The sequence below is a fragment of the Panthera onca genome, chromosome D1 (genome assembly GCF_046562875.1).
Source record: "Panthera onca isolate mPanOnc1 chromosome D1, mPanOnc1 haplotype 2, whole genome shotgun sequence".
Lineage (NCBI taxonomy): Eukaryota > Metazoa > Chordata > Mammalia > Carnivora > Felidae > Panthera > Panthera onca.
The window spans coordinates 11721845-11739035 of NC_138348.1; the positions used below are offsets into that span (position 1 = coordinate 11721845).

Consider the following 17191-nt stretch of genomic DNA (forward strand, 5'->3'; position numbering starts at 1 on the left):
GGTGACGGCAAAAGAGACAGGGCTCTGAAATGGGCTGCAGCCTGGAGGGAAACTGATCGGCTTGATGCTTCTTACCCCTCATTCCTTTGGCCCACCACCCCAACTGTCCCATCCGGGGCTTTTCAGATCAGCACGTCTTCCTTTCCTTCTTCTCCTCCACCTCCTGCTCCTCCTTCTTTTTTGCCCCACACAGCCTTCTTTCTGGTGTACATGAAACCTCTCTCTCCTTTCCCTTATATGGACCTCAGTCATTGGTTTTCCAGTCCACCCTAAATCCAGGCTGGTCTCACCTAGAGATCCTAAAGTTACCAGCAGTTAGGAGTTGGACATATCTTTTTGGGAAACACAGTTCAAGCCACTCCAGCTTCTTTTTCTGTGATGTCACTTAAATATCAATATATTTCTTCCCACAAAAGAGTCCTGGTTCATATTTCCCTATGTTTCTGGTCTCCTCTCTCGATTTCAGAAGTTCAGAGCTCATAAGTACTATGAGGATAATTCAGTGGCATTATTCTGCTGACAGAATCCAGACTGATACTAAAGGTACATACAGGGGCACCTGGGTAGCTCAGTTGGTTAGGCATCCAACTTTGGCTCAGGTAACGATCTCATGATCTCACGGTTGGGGAGTTCCAGCACTGCGTGGGGCTCTGTGCAGCCTGGAGCCTGCTTGGGATTGTGTGTCTCCTCTCTCTGCCCCTCCCCCACTCTTGCTGTCTCTTTCTCTCTCTCTCAAAAATAAACACTAATTTTTTTTTAATTAAAAAAAAACTGATAACACAAAATGCTAGTGAGCATGTGAAGCGATGTGAACTTGCATTCACTGCTGGTGGGAATGCCAAACAGTCCGGCCACATTGGAAGATAGTTTGGCAGATACTTACAAAGTTAAACATAATTTTACCATACAGTCCAGCAATCACACTCTGAAGTATTTACCCAGTGGAGTTGAGCACTTATGTTCACACAAACATCTGTACACAAATACTTATAGCAGCTTTATTCACATACACCAAACACTGAAGCAAAAGATATCTTTCAAAAGGTGAATGAATACACAAACTGTGGTATATCCATAGAACAGAATATTATCCAATGGCAAAAAAAATAAATGAGCTATCAAGCCATGAAAAGATGCAGAGGAACCTTAGTGGAATATTGTTCAGTGCAAGAAGTCAAGCTGAAAAGGCTACATACTATCTGATTCCACTTAAGTGACATTCTGGCAAAGGCAAAACTATAAAGACAGTAAAAGGATCAGTGATCACCACTGGTTCAGGGGAGTGGCAGGGTTGAGCAGCTGAAGCAGAGGGGACTTTTAGGCTGCTAAAATGATTCCGTATAATATCATAATGCTGGATACATGACATTATGCACTTGTTAAGACCCACAGAACATACAGCATGAAGAGTGAACCTTAATGTATGCAAATTTTAAGTCACTTAGGTTGAGAGATGAAAGGAAAGCATGGAGACTTTGACAAGAGAATCTAACTGCACTACAAATGTACAAAAACACCTCACTGAAGGGCGTGGCAGGAAAGGTGCTGACCCCAGGAACTTTGGAAGTGAGTCTGTAAGACTAAACACACACTGTACTCATTTTTTCCTGTCCTGCTGCAGGTGAACAACTCTGATACTGCTATGCATGAAAACTGAATTAAGCAATTAAGTAAATGGGTGGGGGATGGTAGGAGCCACGTTTCTCACTGTTGGACTAGGACTTCACAGATGACCAAGGCAGGAGGCAAAAATGATCCAGGTGGTACTGGAGTTGGAGACATCGGTAAGAATGTTTAACTTACTGCACATACAGGCAGTTACATATAGAAATGTTTGTAGAAAGGCACCTGGGGGGCTCAGTTGGTTGAGCGTCTGACTTTGGCTCAGGTCATGATCTCACAGGGCATGAGTTCGAGCCCCACATCGGGCTCTGTGCTGACAACTCAGAGCCTGGAGCCTGCTTCAGATTCTGTGTCTCCTTCTCTCTCTGTGTCCCTCCCCAACTCATACTCTCTTTCTCTCAAAAATGAATAAACATTAAAAAAATTTTTTTTAAAGAAATGTTTGTGGATATGCATATATGCAGTGGTTCCTCCCACCCCTCATCTGCAGGGTATATATCCCACGATCCCCTAGGGGACAGTACCAAACCCTATATAGATACGCTTTTTCCTGTACACACCTACCTATGATAAAGTTTAATTTATAAATTAGGCACAGTAAGAGATTAACAATAACTGATAATAAAATAGAACAATTATAATAATGTACTATAATAAAAGCTATGTAAATATTGTCTACCTTTCAAAATACCTTATTGTACTGTACTCTTCCCTCTTCTCGTTATGATGATGTAAAGTGCCTACCTGATGAGACGAAGGGAGGTGGATGGCATAGGCATTGTGATGCAGCATTAGGCTACCATTGACCTTCTGGCAATAAGTCAGAAGGAAGATCATTGGCTTCTTGACTGCCGTTGACCCCAGGTAACTGAAGCCCCAGAAAGTGAAACCAAGAATAAGCTGGGGAGGCTGACTATACAGGAGTTAATACACACACGTATTCCTTTGCTTTGTCTGCTGAGCGGGCGTAGAAGAAATAATACCCCACTCGCAAAAGCATACCTAGTGCCCAGATGTTGATTTCAAATACACTTCTCCAATAAAAGTAACCAAAGGCTCCTAGAAATGGCTGATGATGCAACTGGGTCAGGTAATACACAAGAGGAGCCTAGAGCATCTCGTAGGACCACAACATAAGAAAGTGCTTAGAAAAACGAGGAAACAAACACAACACACTCTTGGGAATATGTCAAAGAGGGCACCAGAGCCAAATGAAAGTGCTCCCAATGACCAAAGCAGGAACAATCTGAGAAATACAACAAAGTAATTTGGATTATAACTCAACATGTATCTATGAGTCCACACTGGTACAATAAATAGGAAAGAAGAAGCAAATCTCCCATGCTGAATAAATTATGTAGAGACTCCAGGAGTTCCTTACATAAGGAAGAGAAGAAGGATGCCCCACTCCTTAGGTGTGGGCTGTGAATAAAACTTCCTTCCAAAAAGTACATTATAGAAAGGAAGGGAAAGGAGTAAATTTACAGTAGAGAAACCTGATAAACATTATCTTGGCCAGGGTATCAAAGGCAACACCAAATCATAACTCAGGTGGATACTATGTACCCTTGATACAATATAGTGAAAAAGTACTTTGCCCCACTGGTTTTACTCTCCAAACCCCACAACCACAGTCTAATTACCAGACAAATTCCAATAGAAGGACATCCCACAAAAATACCTGACCAGTACTCTTACTAACTGTCAAGGTCACTGGTCAAAGCCTGAGAACCTGCAACAGCCACAAGGAAGGAGCCTTAGGAGACATAACAACTAAATGCAACACACATACATTCCTAAAACAAAAAAGGTCATTAGGTAAAAACTAAGGGCATACGAATAAAGTAATATGATCTTTCAGATAGTCTCTTTGCCCTAATAGCCTATAAAAAGAGTGGATATTACCCTGTGAGTTTCAGAACACATATATCCTGAGTTTCAGTAATACGAGGATTTTGGAAATTCTAAAGATTTTGTTTGAAATTATTTCCAATCAAGCATTTAGTTCCTTAATTAAGATTAACAGTAGCCTTAAGTTGTGCTACTGACGGACCCACACGTTTTCTAAGCACTTACTTGCCTCTTCCAGACACTGGGGATAATGAGATGAACACTCATAATGAATGTCCTTCCTTCAAGCAACTGAACTTACAGGAAGACACAGAAATGGGGGGAAAAACCCCACACCAGTTACACTAGAGTTAGTGTCATAATCTCATCGTCGTTCATGTTACTTGACTTTAAAATAGGGATAATGGCCCACCTGTTAGGATTAGTCTTCACGTGCTTAGAAAAGTGGTTAAAGCTTAAACAAACTTAAAGCTAGTAAACAAACTTAATTCTCACCATCCTCAATCCTCATCGCTCACCATTTCTACATCTTGCGGACTTATGCATACTTCTGTATACCACTGTCCGTGTTTTTCCTTAATATCAAGGAGGATGGATTCCAGAGTAGAGCCAAATTCAATGACATGAGATGATAACCCAATTTCGTTATCACAAGTGAAGCCAGCAGTATGCATGGCCACCAATGAACCTTCTGAATCAAGCACTGGGGAGCCAGAAGCCCCAAAGTAAAAAGAGGTGTCATAGGTAATCACATCAGGGCTGTGAGCTATTTCCTCGAAGGTTTTTCGAGTGCACATATGGATGTATTGCATCCCATAATTGCAACCCTCTCCCTTTCCAGCCTGAAGATGTTCCTCATATTTCTTTTTTCGCTGACCCTGAGAGATCACTGTACAAGCATCACTAGACTTTTCCTCTCCATTTGGATGGCCAATGATGTATATCAACCCGGTAGGTGGTGCACGAGCGATTCTACTATAGAGTCCCAAAGGTACTTGTTGTCCGTTTGCCTTCAGTTTCAGAACAGCATAATCAAGGGTGGCATCAGATATCTCAAACCACGGTTCAAGGAAAAAGCAGTTCTCATCTTTCTCGGGGAAGCTGTTATAACGAAATGTCACCCTTGCGCATCGACCAATCATGTCTGCCCACTTACTTGGCTCTATTCCTTCCCCCATAAAGTCACTTACTACGTGTCGACAGGTGAAAATGAACAAGTCTTTGAAAACATAGCAGGTGGCACAACCCTTATTTCCATTGTTGTCCCATGACAGGTACCCCACTGAGTTACCGACAAGAGAAAGAAAGTTGTGCACTCGGATCGGGGTGGAGTTTCTCGTCATTTTCCCAAACTTTACTTTAAGTAATTTAAATAATGAGGTTTTGCTCTTTTTACTTTTCATTTCTTTCCTGAAGTTTTCTCTGATTTTTTCGCTTTCTCTTTTCAAACTGGGGTACTGATCCACAATTTCTTCTCTCAGCACACTGGTGTTTCCTTTCTCTGATTCCGACTTTTGAGCGGCTACTGCCCTGGAGCTCATTCCTTTCTCTACCTCAACCTCAAAGAGCTTGCCTTCCAGGTCGTCCACGGTCTGTGTGCTTTCTAGAATGGAGTCCAGGTTTCTGATGAGCCTCCAATCCTCTTTCTCCAGAAAGGAGAGAAACCTGCCGTCCTTGCACAGAGCATCCTTGATGGTTTCTCCTCTGAAAGCATAGACGCAGAGTTTGCACCCTTCTTTGTGAAGCTGCCTGCGTTTGACGATCCTTTTCTTTCTCTTCCCGATTGCGTGAATATAAAATTTGACACAGTCAGCGGATGCCTTTTCATGCCGGCCAAATACCTGGTTCCCTTCTTTCTGCTTACTTCTACTTCGGACAAATGTGATTTGTACATGGCAGCTCTCGGGGAAACAACTGAGGGGCATTCCAAGATTTATGTACCCTTCAATTCCTTCTTTGCCAACCGCCAGCATTTCTTTGCCCTGCTGAGTTTCTATCTCCTCCTTGACAGCCTTGAGAGTGTTGAGGGCCGCATAGAAGCTCTTCTCGTCACTATGTGTGAGCTTGTGTTTCCTGGGGTTTACAGCCAAGGTAATGTAAATTGTCTTGTTGGGGGGCACAGTCTGGTCTTTGGGTCCTAGTGCCTGGATGTTAGTTATATCTTTTGGACCTTTTTTAGAGCCCCTCTTCATTGGAGAAATACTAGAATGACTCTCTTGTTCTTTATTGACCTAAAAATAAATGTGAAATATTTTAAAACTCTGATTACAACCTTACACAAGGAGTGTTAATCAAATAGCAGAAATTTAATGAAAAATTAAGAGCATTTGATTTCTGTATCTAAATGATACGTGTTCTATGCATCGGGGCCTAGGGGTCAACACATACAAGTTTATATGGCAGCAATGCCACTTGCTGATAATGGGAATGACAATGGCAGGATTGTTGTAAAGATTCAATGTAATGTCATGTGTGACAATACCTAACACAATGACCAGCACATTAATGCGTTAACTTTCATTTTCCTTTCGTGATGCTGCTAATATTCTGGATCAGGAAAAAAAAAAAAAAGGAACATAAGGTAATATAACTTTACTCTGCACATAACATACAAACTCTCAAAGACCATCTCTTCAGCCCCATCCTGTCGGAAACATCCTTGTCACACACCCTATGGGGACAGTGTAATGGATTTCCAAAGATTCCTGGGCAGATACAGACATTTTCAAAGAGGGAACAATGGGGTGCCTGGGTGGCTCAGTTGGTTAAGTGTCCAACTCTTGATCTGAGCTCAGGTCTTGATCTCACAGTTTTGAGGTCGAGCTGTGCGTTGGTGTGGAGCCTACTTAAAAATTTTTTTAAAAATATAAAAAAGAGGGGCATCTGGGTGGCTCAGTTAAGTGTCCGACTTTGGCTCAAGTCATGGTTTCACAGGTCATGAATTCGAGTCCTGCACTGGATTCTGCTGTCAGCACTGAGTCTGCTTCAGATCCTCTGTCCCCCTCTCTCTGCCCCTCTCTAGCTCACACACTCTCTCTTTCTCTCTCAAAAAGAAACATTTAAAAAATAAATAAATAAAATAAAAAATTTAAGAAAGGGAACTGGTAGTATGTGGCTATTAGCTCACTCTGTCATGAAGTAGAACCAAAAGAAACATAACTAGGCTTGTCTTGGCTTCCCTAGATATTTGGATATTCTAGCTACAACCAGGATAAAAGAAGACAAATGAAAGCTTTTATGTTGCATCCCCAAATTCTCAAAGTTCTCTTCTTGATAATTTCAAGGAGCATTTCAGACTCAGGATAGAATATGATGGTTTGATATGATCACAGAGCCCTGTTATTAGAAAGAGCCCTGGGGCGCCTGGATGGCGCAGTCGGTTGAGCGTCCGACTTCAGCCAGGTCACGATCTCGCGGTCCGTGAGTTCGAGCCCCGCGTCAGGCTCTGGGCTGATGGCTCAGAGTCTGGAGCCTGTTTCCGATTCCGTGTCTCCCTCTCTCTCTGCCCCTCCCCCGTTCATGCTCTGTCTCTCTCTGTCCCAAAAATAAATAAAAAACGTTGAAAAAAAAAAAAAAAAAAAAAAAAGAAAGAGCCCTGACTTAATGTCAATAAATGTAAGTCCAAGTCTTCACCCCACTTCTGTCTCAAGCAAGAAGTCATTTCTCTCTCCCCATAAACATAATAAAATCCTCCCTCCCTCCCTAACAAGGTTATGATAAGCATTATTATGTTTTACTTTTTTTTTTTTTTTTTTGAGAGAGAGAGAGACCATGTGAGCAAGGGAGAGAGAGAAAGAATCTCAAGCAGGCTCCAGGCCTAGCACGGAGCCCGATGCAGGGCTTGAACTCATGACTGTGAGTTCATGACCTAAGCTGAAATCACGAGTGGAATGCTCAACTGAGCCACCCAGGTGCCTGGAGGACCATTATTTTAAAATTTGTTTTGTACACCAGAAAGCACAATATAAATGTAGGTTATTGTTGTGATCAAATACATGAGCCATATTTGGGATAGCATATAGTTTCATGCTATGAGATGGTGTTAATGTTTTTATTCCATAGTTGACTATAATACATGATATTGTACTTTTTGTTGTTGTTGTTCAGGAAGTGTTACAATAGTTTTTACCAAAGGCTGCTTTGATATGGCCAAGATTTATATTAAAACTGGGGTGCCTGGGTGGCTTAATAGGTTGAGCATTTGACTCTTGATTTGGGCTCAAGTCAAGCGTCTGACTCTTGATTTGGGCTCAGGTCATGATCTCAGGGTTCATGAGTTTGAGCCCCACATTAGGCTCCAGGCTAATGGTGTACAACCGGCTTGGGATTCTCTGTCTCTACCTCTCTGTCCCTCCCTCGCTCACTCTCTCTCAAAATAAATAAATAAAATTTAAAAAACTATACTAAAACTAAAAAATAGAACAAATGCATAAGAAAGATTTAAACAAAATTTTTTAATGTTTTATTTACTTTTGAGAGAGAGAGAGAGACAGAGTACGAGCAGGGCAGGGGCAGGGAGAGAGAAGGAGACACAGAATCCGAAGCAGGCTCCAGGCTCTGAGCTGTCAGCACAGAGCTGGACACGGGGCGCGAACCCACAAACCATGAGATCATGACCTGAGCTGAAGTCAGATGCTTAACCGACTGAGCCACCCAGGTGCCCCAAGAAAGATTTTAACTTAATATCCTCAACCTACCATGAGGTAATTTCTTGGAAGAGAGAACTATGGCACCCAGTGTCAAGGAGAGCTGTGTCTCGTATCAGTATATTCCATAAATAGTATTTACAAACATACCTGATGAAAATAGTGATCAATTTTCATATTACGCTTTTCATCAAATGCGATCTTCTGTGATCTGCGCTTTGTAGGGCTCATGGTGGCTTAAAGATGAATCGACAGTTCAGCCAAAACACTAGTTTCCCAAAGGTTCAAGAGTTGTGTCTTCGGAGCTGTGTTCATTGTATAGAGGATAATGTTAACAGGGACCCCACATCCCACGCTTCCCCCGTGGGCTCTAGCACCCTCTCTTCAAAGATGTTAACCTAGCAACAGACCCTTTACCAATGACTATAATCACCTCAACAATACAAGGTCCCTTCTGTAGAGCACCGCACGTTAGATACCACACTAAATACTTTACAAAAATTATCTCTAATTGCCAATCCCCCCAGATACTGTGCAAAGCAGGTATATTTGCTTTTTGCAGATGAGGAACGTATAACTCAGATCAGGCAGGTGACCCTCAAGGCCCTAGAGCTACGTGGCAGAGATGCAATTCAAACGCAGGTATAAATGCCTTACAGAAGGGTAGTTCTGCAGTTTCAGAATGCGGAAGTATGTTCTAGTTCCACTGATGTCAAAATCTGGCCCCCACTTAAGGTGGGGGTAGCACAGGGATGGTGTAATTACAGAGGAATGGATGGAAAAAGGACCATAAAGACAAAATAATCTTGGAATGAGAGTTTACCTGGGAAGAGTCAGGAAGTTTCGTTGCTGCTCGTCTGTTGGTTTTGTTTGTCTGTTTGTTTAAAGAGGTATTTTTCCTTCTATCTTTCTTCTCATGACCCCACAGAAGAGAATGAACAATGTAAATAAAACAGTGCAATTTTCATTAGTAGTAAATAGAACAAAAGCCATAGAGGGCAAAAGCCCTCTGTTTTCAGTATCCCAACATGTACCACGATGCCGGCACGTGGTGAGCTCTCAATACAGACACATTTATAAAGATCCAATGAAGGAATGGAGTCTCCACATGATATGCTACGCCCTATCCTAAGAGCTCTTTATAAATGATCTCATTTAATTCTCCCAACTCTGTGAGATAGGCATTCTTAGTTCTATTTTGTGAATAAAAATCTTGAGCATCCGGAGAGACTAAACTATTTACTCAAGGTTACAAAGCTCCAGCATACTTTTGATTACGAACATTTCAAATAGGAACGACAACAAAAAAAGAGAATAGTATAATGATTGATTTGGGCTCAAGTCAAGCGTCTGACTCTTGATTTGGGCTCAGGTCATGATCTCATATGCCTAGTGATTGTTCATTTTTTGCCAAATTTGCATCATCTTTTTATTTTACTAGATTATTTTACACTTAGATACATCGTGACATTTTATCCCTAATTATCTCTTTCCAGCTCTACAAATGAAGAACTTTTTCTTGTATAATTACAATACTGATTTGTTTAGACCAAGATCCAACTGAGGTACACAAGCCTGTCTTTAATTGTATCTCTTGGGGTGCCTGGCCGGCTCAGTCGGAAAAGCATGCAACTCAATCTCGGGGTCGTAAGTTCGAGCCCCATGTTGGGTGTAGAGATTATTTAAAAATAAAAACTTAAATAAAACCCAGAGTGCCTGGGTGGCTCAGTTGGTTAAACGTCCAACTTCGGCTCAGGTCACGATCTTGTGGTTTGTGGGTTCCAGCCCAGCATCAGGCTCTGTGCTGCCAGCTCAGCTGGGTTCCTTCTCGTTGTTTAACTTATGCTCTAGCCTGTCTGTTTCTTGTCAAGTGGAAGTTCTCAAAGACTGTGCCCTTAACCATTTCACTGTGGAGCAGGAGCCTGGGCTTCATTCTTTACTGGTAATGAGCTACCCAGGAAACTCCAGCGTCTCTGAGCCTAACTCTCCTATTTGTAAAACGAGGCCATAATTCTAAATGAGGTAAAGAATATGAAGTTGCTGCATCAATGTTAGTTTTTATAAGACCACCTGGATTCAAATATCTGGTTACCACTTACTAGCTGCATGACCTTGGGCCTACTAATTAAGCACTGTCTATCTCATTGTCCACATCTCTAAGACGGGAGAAGTGGTGGAATCTGTCTCTCTGCTTGTGGAGATTAAAAAATACAATTCATATAAAGCCTTTAGAACAGTTCCTGGAACATAACAGGCTGCCCAGTAAATATTACTACTATCACTATTATCAATATCAATATACTTACCACAATTCTTAAACTGCAGAGAACCTGGGGAAACAGAAACGGATACATATCATGGAGCAGTGGGGCTATGTTGTAAGATCCTTGAAGGCAAGAACTTACTGCCCAATAGTTATGAGAATCTGGGGGTTCAGTGTGCTGTTGAGGATTACCCCAACTGGCGGACTTTGAGACAGGACCCAGGTGATTTAGCAGTGATTATTATATATGGACCAAAAGAAAAAAAATATATATATATATATACATATGTGTGCGTGCATATATATATACATATATATACATATATATATATGTATATATATAAAGTGGACAGAAAGAAACGTCACTTTTGAACTATACGGGGGTGAACTGGAGCATTCACAGGGGAAAGAGACACGAGGCTAAGAAAACACCCCAATATCCACCTCCTGCCCCCAACATCATTTCCAGTATCCAGCTGGAACCATATTACAGCAAATGTGAAGTGTCATTAGCTAGCTCTCATACTCCAGCCCGGTCTTAGAGTTGGAGAAGGCTCTGCTGACCTGAACGACTTGCCCAATGTCCTCCAGTAAGGTGATTAAGAAAGACAGGGACATCTCCTGCCCACCCAGAGGCTCTCTCTTGGAATTCTTCCCGCACTCGTCTCTCTCTTTCGCTCTCCCTCGCTCGCCCCATCTTCCTCCCCTCTCCTCCAGCTTCCTCCCCTCCCCATCTCCTCTGTCTCTTCACGAACTCCTCCTCCCCCCTCCCCCTTTACCCTGGAGCAAGTGCACAGATCTGAGCCAGACAAGAAGAGCGATCGACCGGGTCTCGAGGGACCCTAGGCCACCACCCTGCTCCCCGCCCCCTCCCGCACAGGGAGTGACCAGCAGCCGCCACGGAAATAAAAGCCTCCCCCGCACTCCGCGCGTGGGCGGCTGTGTCCCGCCCAGACCTGCAGGCGCGCGTGCGCTTCCGCTTTCCTGCCCCTCCGCAGGCCTTCGGCACTCGAATCCAGCGCCCTTCCGTGATCGGTGCTTATTGGAGGAAACCAAGGCCTAGGAGCTTCGGCTGGAAGCCCGCCGGGGAGGGGCGCCAGGGATAGCTCGGCGGGCTGTACCCGCGGGAGGCAGGGCTGAGGTTCTAGAACTTTTCCCGCCTTTCGCGACCCGCTGCTCCGCCCACTGCTGGGTTCCTTCCTCTTTTATATCCGCCCGGCTTCTAACAGCCTCTGCCTCTGCCTCCACCCGCCTCTTTCCACCGCCGTCTCTGCGTCTTCGCTTCTTTGGACACCCCGGAAGCGGGCCTGGCTGTTGGGGGTGGGGGCCTCCAGAATAAACTATTAGAAAGCGTGTTTGTCTCAGTCCCTCCTGCCTGTAACGAAACCTTCCGAACTTCATCCCCACTGCCAGTGGAGGGGCCAGACTTAGGGGAGTCAGCGCCTATTCTCTTCCCTATGAACTTTTCTCTGACACAAGTACAGCCACAACTGACGGCGGTAGAGACCAATTGTATTGTTAATAAGGCGGATTTTCAAGCGTAGACCTTATAAAGTTTAGGCCAGATAATCACGAGGATTCCTTAAAAGATTTCTTTACTCCCAGGGACAAAAAAAACTCAGCCCTTGGGGGACCTTCAACAAAAAGCAAGCTGGGGCTGAAACTCACGCAAGATCCGCTGTTCTCACCTTTGAGTTCAGAGAGCGCCGGAGAGAAAGTTAATGGGACCTCAGGACTGCACAGATCCGGAGTTGTGGCAGCAGAAACTGACTAGGTGTTTGCTGGGGCTTCCAAGGATGTCAAATGCTGGCTCCCAGAAATCTCAGCAGAACTACCTGTTGATAAGACAAAGCTAAGCTTACTGCTTCTTGAGGTTTTGGGAAGAAATAGCTTCACAGAACTTTGGTAGCATTTCAGAAGGAGGAGAGCAAGGTTGGGCTATTTATTGAGATTTTGACGTCTGGCTTAAATCAGGTCTTTAATGTGGGGAATTGGTTAGGATAGAGTAAGCACTGGGTGACAGTTTAGAATTGGTGGGTAACAAGGCAAGGATTTTCAAGGTTTGGGATGCCAACTGTACTTTGATGATTTCAACTGAAGAGTGCTTGGGTCTTTGAGGAAGTTCCTGGAATAAACAATAAAGATATTTGCAACTTTCATGTCCCTGGGCAAAACGTTGCTGGGAGAGTAAATTTATTTTGATGAAAACAGTAGATAAATCATATTAATGTAGTTGGCAAGCTATGTGAATGTAGAAGGCTTCAGTGCTCTTAATGATGAACACGATGGAGAACATTATCACCATGTGTCACATATTTTACCCTGGAAAGCAGCTCAGCTCACTCAGGAAAACACATTTGACATGGTTTGTTACACACACAATTCAGACACGGAGAGGCTGGACTTACTAGAAAACATTTTCATAACGTTAACGTTGGGTCTTATAAAACACATCAGTTTTAAAAATTAGAACATGCTCTCCCCTTGGGCACTGCAGAAGAAATGCACATCTTTTTTTTTTTTTTTTTTTTACGTTTCCAGGGACAAACCTCAGTCCTTTCAGGATATGATACTATCCAGCTGTATGGGTTTTTTATGCCCCATCTTTCCCAGCCTGAAATTTTTCTGTATCGTGTCCCTGTCAGTGAATTTTCTCAAACCTCTAAATCAGCTCCATGACCAAAGGGGTGACTCACCGAATAAAAGAGTTCGTCCCAAATTCCGCCGTCAGTCACCAGTCACTCACAGGAACTTGCGACTTTGGGGTGATCTTTGCCTCCAGCCAGGAATTCCGCCTTCGGGGCAAAAATGGTCTCTGGGCAAGTGGTCTCTGCCCTTCTGGCCAATGAACGAGAGGTCCCGAGTCCCTTTGCTCTCATTGGACGGCAGGTCTCTTACTGCGGAAGCCTATTGGTCGCGCTCTAGCCTCCCCGTGGAGGGCGCGAAAGTGTGTGAACGATGCGCGGCCAATGAGCGTCCGCAAGCCCGGCAGGGGTCTGGGGCGCGGGAGTCTGCGCACCCTCCCTCCGTAAGCGTTCCTAGTCGCGGTGAGCTAGATCTGCCTCACTGCCGTCACTGCCGGCTTCACCCCCCTCCTTTCCCTAGCCCCAAATCCTCGAGACACTCCCTGGGGAGGGGAGGAGGGGCTTAAGAGGGCGCGGGGCGGGAGGCAGGACCCTGGGCGCGAGCCACTGAGGCGGCCCCAGGCCTGTGCTAGGGAACCCACAGTGGAAGTGGGTGGGTGGAAACGCGGCTTCCGGATGCACAGCTGTCCCCTCCTGCATATCCTGTTGGGGGGTGGAGGCGGAGGCACTAGCCAGGGTTCTGCAGCTTGTCACAAGCTCCAGCGCGCTGGACGAGCTGCTGGTGGGTGAAGAGGCGGGGGACTTGGGCGGCTCTGGCATTCCCAGCAGAGGGGACAGGTCCCAAGACTATGACAGTCAGGAAGAAGCTGCGAATGGAGTTGGAGTGAACGACTTTGTTGTAAATCAATTCTCTAAACGTCCATCCATCTATATATGCAGGAGTTTACAATCTTGATGCAGAAAACGGTATGGACTTTGGGAATATGAATCTCAGAGCTGACAGCTTCAGTAGGGTAGGGCTTGTAGACAGCCTGCTGTTTACGGATCTACCATCAAGAACAGATGTGCACGTATTCCGTGCTGTATTTGAAAATGAACCACGGTTACAACCGTGACAACTTTTCTGCAATTGACAGAGGAATAGATGATGTGTGCAGAAGGATAGGGTTGACAAGTGTGTTAGTAACAACAATATATGTGATAATTTGGGGGAACTGGATTTAATGTGCATACAGTGCACCCAATGTAGCTTCAGTTACTGCTTCCTCTTCTGTGGGTTCTCTAGGGTTTGGTTGGAGTAGCTTTTTAAAAGCCAAAAAGAAACAGAAAACCCAGATTGTACGAAAGTTTCACCACTAAATATCTTCTCTGAATCATTACAGGTTTCTATGCTCCTGAGAGTAATGCATGCAGTGATCATCAAAGAATTAACTTTGGCCGGTCCTTTTTTTTTTTTTTTTTAATTCATTGTAGATTCTGAAGAGGTAAAAACTTCAGTGACAAGAGGTGATAAAAATACGGAGTTGAAATTGCCCAACCGGATCTATCCGGTTTTGGAGAGCTATCCTGGTGACTTACCAACATTGACCAGCAACCTCCTGGTCCATTATTCCAGCTGACCGGTTAGCATTTGATGGGCTTTTCAGATATTGTCTGGAAACTAAGAAAGGGATCTGAACTATGAAGAAGAGTGATGTTGTCTTTTTTGGTATTATTGAAGCCACTGTATGTGCAGATACTATTGAGTAAGAAAACCTATAACGACAGAAAAATCTAGACAGTCCACTGAGAATGTATTTATGTAGATGTGAATCATTTTCTGTGTCTTTTTCTCTTTCCTTCCCTTCTTCCATTTTTCGCCTTTTGTACATTTCAGTGTTGAAACAAAGTAGTGACTTAGTAGGCAACAGGCTTAACAACACTTTCTAAAACGTGGATGTTAAGAATTCAACATTTTGTTTCTATGAAATATTAGTGCACAAGAAGATAATGAAAAGTTGAAATATAAAATATGTTCCTATCTGTGCAATATCTGTGAAACTATACCTACTATGTGGCAAGATATCTATCACTTTTTTCTTAAATATTTCTATTATTTTGTATAGTTTTAACAGTATTTTTAAAACATTTCTGGCTTGGGAAGTTATGTGTTGGCTTCTTGGGGAAAGGGCATAAAATAACAAATATTTCCTAAACCTTAGATATATTTGCAATAAAATATATTTTGCCTTAAGGTAATAGGAAAATAAACATTTTTTGGATGAAAGATTACTGTTACATTTTTTCCCCTTCATAATCCCTACATCTTTTGGTTACTGTATTTTTTTCTTCCAATTTCAGAAAAAAATGAAGTTGTACTTTCAAAGTTACAAAATAGAGCGAGTGAGCACTAAACCAAATAAAATTCACATTGTCAAGACTAGAAACCAAAAAAAGTTTTAAAAAGCTATTTGACCATTAAACTTATTTATGAAAGCGTCCTCTTTTTTTTCTTTTGTCTGCTAAAGACCAGAGTTCTTATAATTACCAGAAAACTAAAAAAAAAAAGAAGAAAAAAAAAAGAAAAATAGCTGTATTCCTTGTCAGTGCTTAATCAAACAGGCTATTTCTTAATTCCTAGATTATAGGTACAGAGGACAACTCTTTCCCATCACTAGCCCCAAAGAGTTTTTTCTTCCATAATTAACTTGTAGTCAGTACATAGTTTGGGGGTGGGGGAAGGACCTTTCTCCTTGATGGGAAGGAATTAATTTTTACATGTGAGGTCAACTATAAAGGTAACAGAATGCAATGAGTTTTCTTCCATAAACATAAACACCATTTTATTTCTTGCCTCTTTCTTTTATGCGGCTAGATAGTTAAGAGCAAATGGACTTAACACAGCATCATTTTTATGGTTAATTCCTGGGTGTGTTTATTCTGCTACAGAAATTAACCCTGTTATTATATTCAAAGCTTATACTACTCTGACTTTTTGGAAACATGTAAAAATAACTCTATTGTGGCTTTTCATAGGTTTGTATGGTACTGGGGTCTATAAACATTAATTTTATTTATTTTTTTAAATTTTTTAAATGTTTATTTATTTTTGAGACAGAGAGAGACAGAGCATGAACGGGGGAACAGAGAGAGGGAGACACAGAATCTGAAACAGGCTCCAGGCCCTGAGCTGTCAGCACAGAGCCCGACATGGGGCTCGAACTCACGGACCGTGAGATCATGACCTGAGCCGAAGTCGGCCGCGTAACTGACTGAGCCACCCAGGCGCCCCATAAACATTAATTTTAATAAATAACTCATATATTCTAATTTTATTATGGGAAACAGATATGAATAGATACAACAATAATATGCATGGGTATCATTATGCTGTAATAACTGGTCTGTTTGGAGAATGTTTACAGCAACTCTTGAATCCTTACTAGAAAATCTTAATTAGATAATGTTCCTATTAAGGTATTACATAAAACCTGTAAAAGTATAACTTCATCTGCAGTTTTGGTTATTAATTTTTTTTTTTTGCAAGGTCTTCTTGTAGGAAAAGATTATATCATACATGAAGATGCCTTGTTTTCCATTTTTCCTTCAGGATTTATTTTAAAAGCCTTGGCTGCTCCACAAAACACAAACAAAAACCAAAAAAGTAAATAAACAAAAATTCCAGGTTCGTCCTAGTTGATACAAGTTTTTTTGTTTGTTGCCCTAACTCATTCTTTATTATTGAAGGCACTGTAAATAAATACCTGTTTCAATAATCCAAGATATGTGATCAAGTTAAAAATAAATTGTTGGTGGTGTATACAATTTTGTTGTAATTACTTTTGTAGTAATTTGTAAACTGAGAGAGGGGTGTGGGATTCCTTGGCAAAGGTCAGCCAGGCTGTTTGCTTTGGCTGATGGGCTACACTTATGTCTGCCCATGGAAGGAGTCAAGAGGGTGTACAGGCAAACAAAATCTGCTGGGCGACTGGTCTGAGCTCCTACTCTCTGCCTGACACATGCATTTGCTTGTTTCAATTAATATGCTCAATAACCCTGTACGGAAGATGTGGTCATCTTCCTGGATTCACAAATCAAATGTTTAGCAAGTATTTGCCCAGAAACATTCTTGTAAGGATTTGAAACTAAGGCTAAACTCTTCCTGTTAAACTATGGTTGCCTTTAGTATTTAAAGGCCAAGGGCACAGCAGCTCACCTCTTCCTGCGTATTTTTTCATTTATGC

At 42.5% G+C, this 17191-nt stretch overlaps 1 protein-coding gene across 5 annotated transcripts; it reads right to left on the reverse strand.

The window, feature by feature from the left end:
- Window positions 1–976: 976 nt before the first annotated feature.
- On the reverse strand, window positions 977–13251 carry FAM111A (FAM111 trypsin like peptidase A). 5 transcript variants are annotated; one of them, XM_078433508.2, is made up of 7 exons: window positions 13080–13251; window positions 12072–12218; window positions 11340–11694; window positions 10427–10450; window positions 8944–9030; window positions 8271–8425; window positions 977–5705 (listed from the first exon to the last, which is right to left on the reverse strand). In XM_078433508.2, the coding sequence occupies exons 6-7, from the start codon at window positions 8349–8351 to the stop codon at window positions 3975–3977; spliced, it is 1812 nt and encodes a 603-aa protein (XP_078289634.2). In that variant the 5' UTR covers window positions 8352–8425; window positions 8944–9030; window positions 10427–10450; window positions 11340–11694; window positions 12072–12218; window positions 13080–13251; the 3' UTR covers window positions 977–3974. The 5 variants fall into 5 exon arrangements, with proteins under 5 accessions (XP_078289634.2, XP_078289635.2, XP_060462726.3 ...); XM_078433509.2 differs by having other exon boundaries at window positions 8944–9033; XM_060606743.3 differs by lacking the exon at window positions 11340–11694.
- Window positions 13252–17191: the final 3940 nt, after the last annotated feature.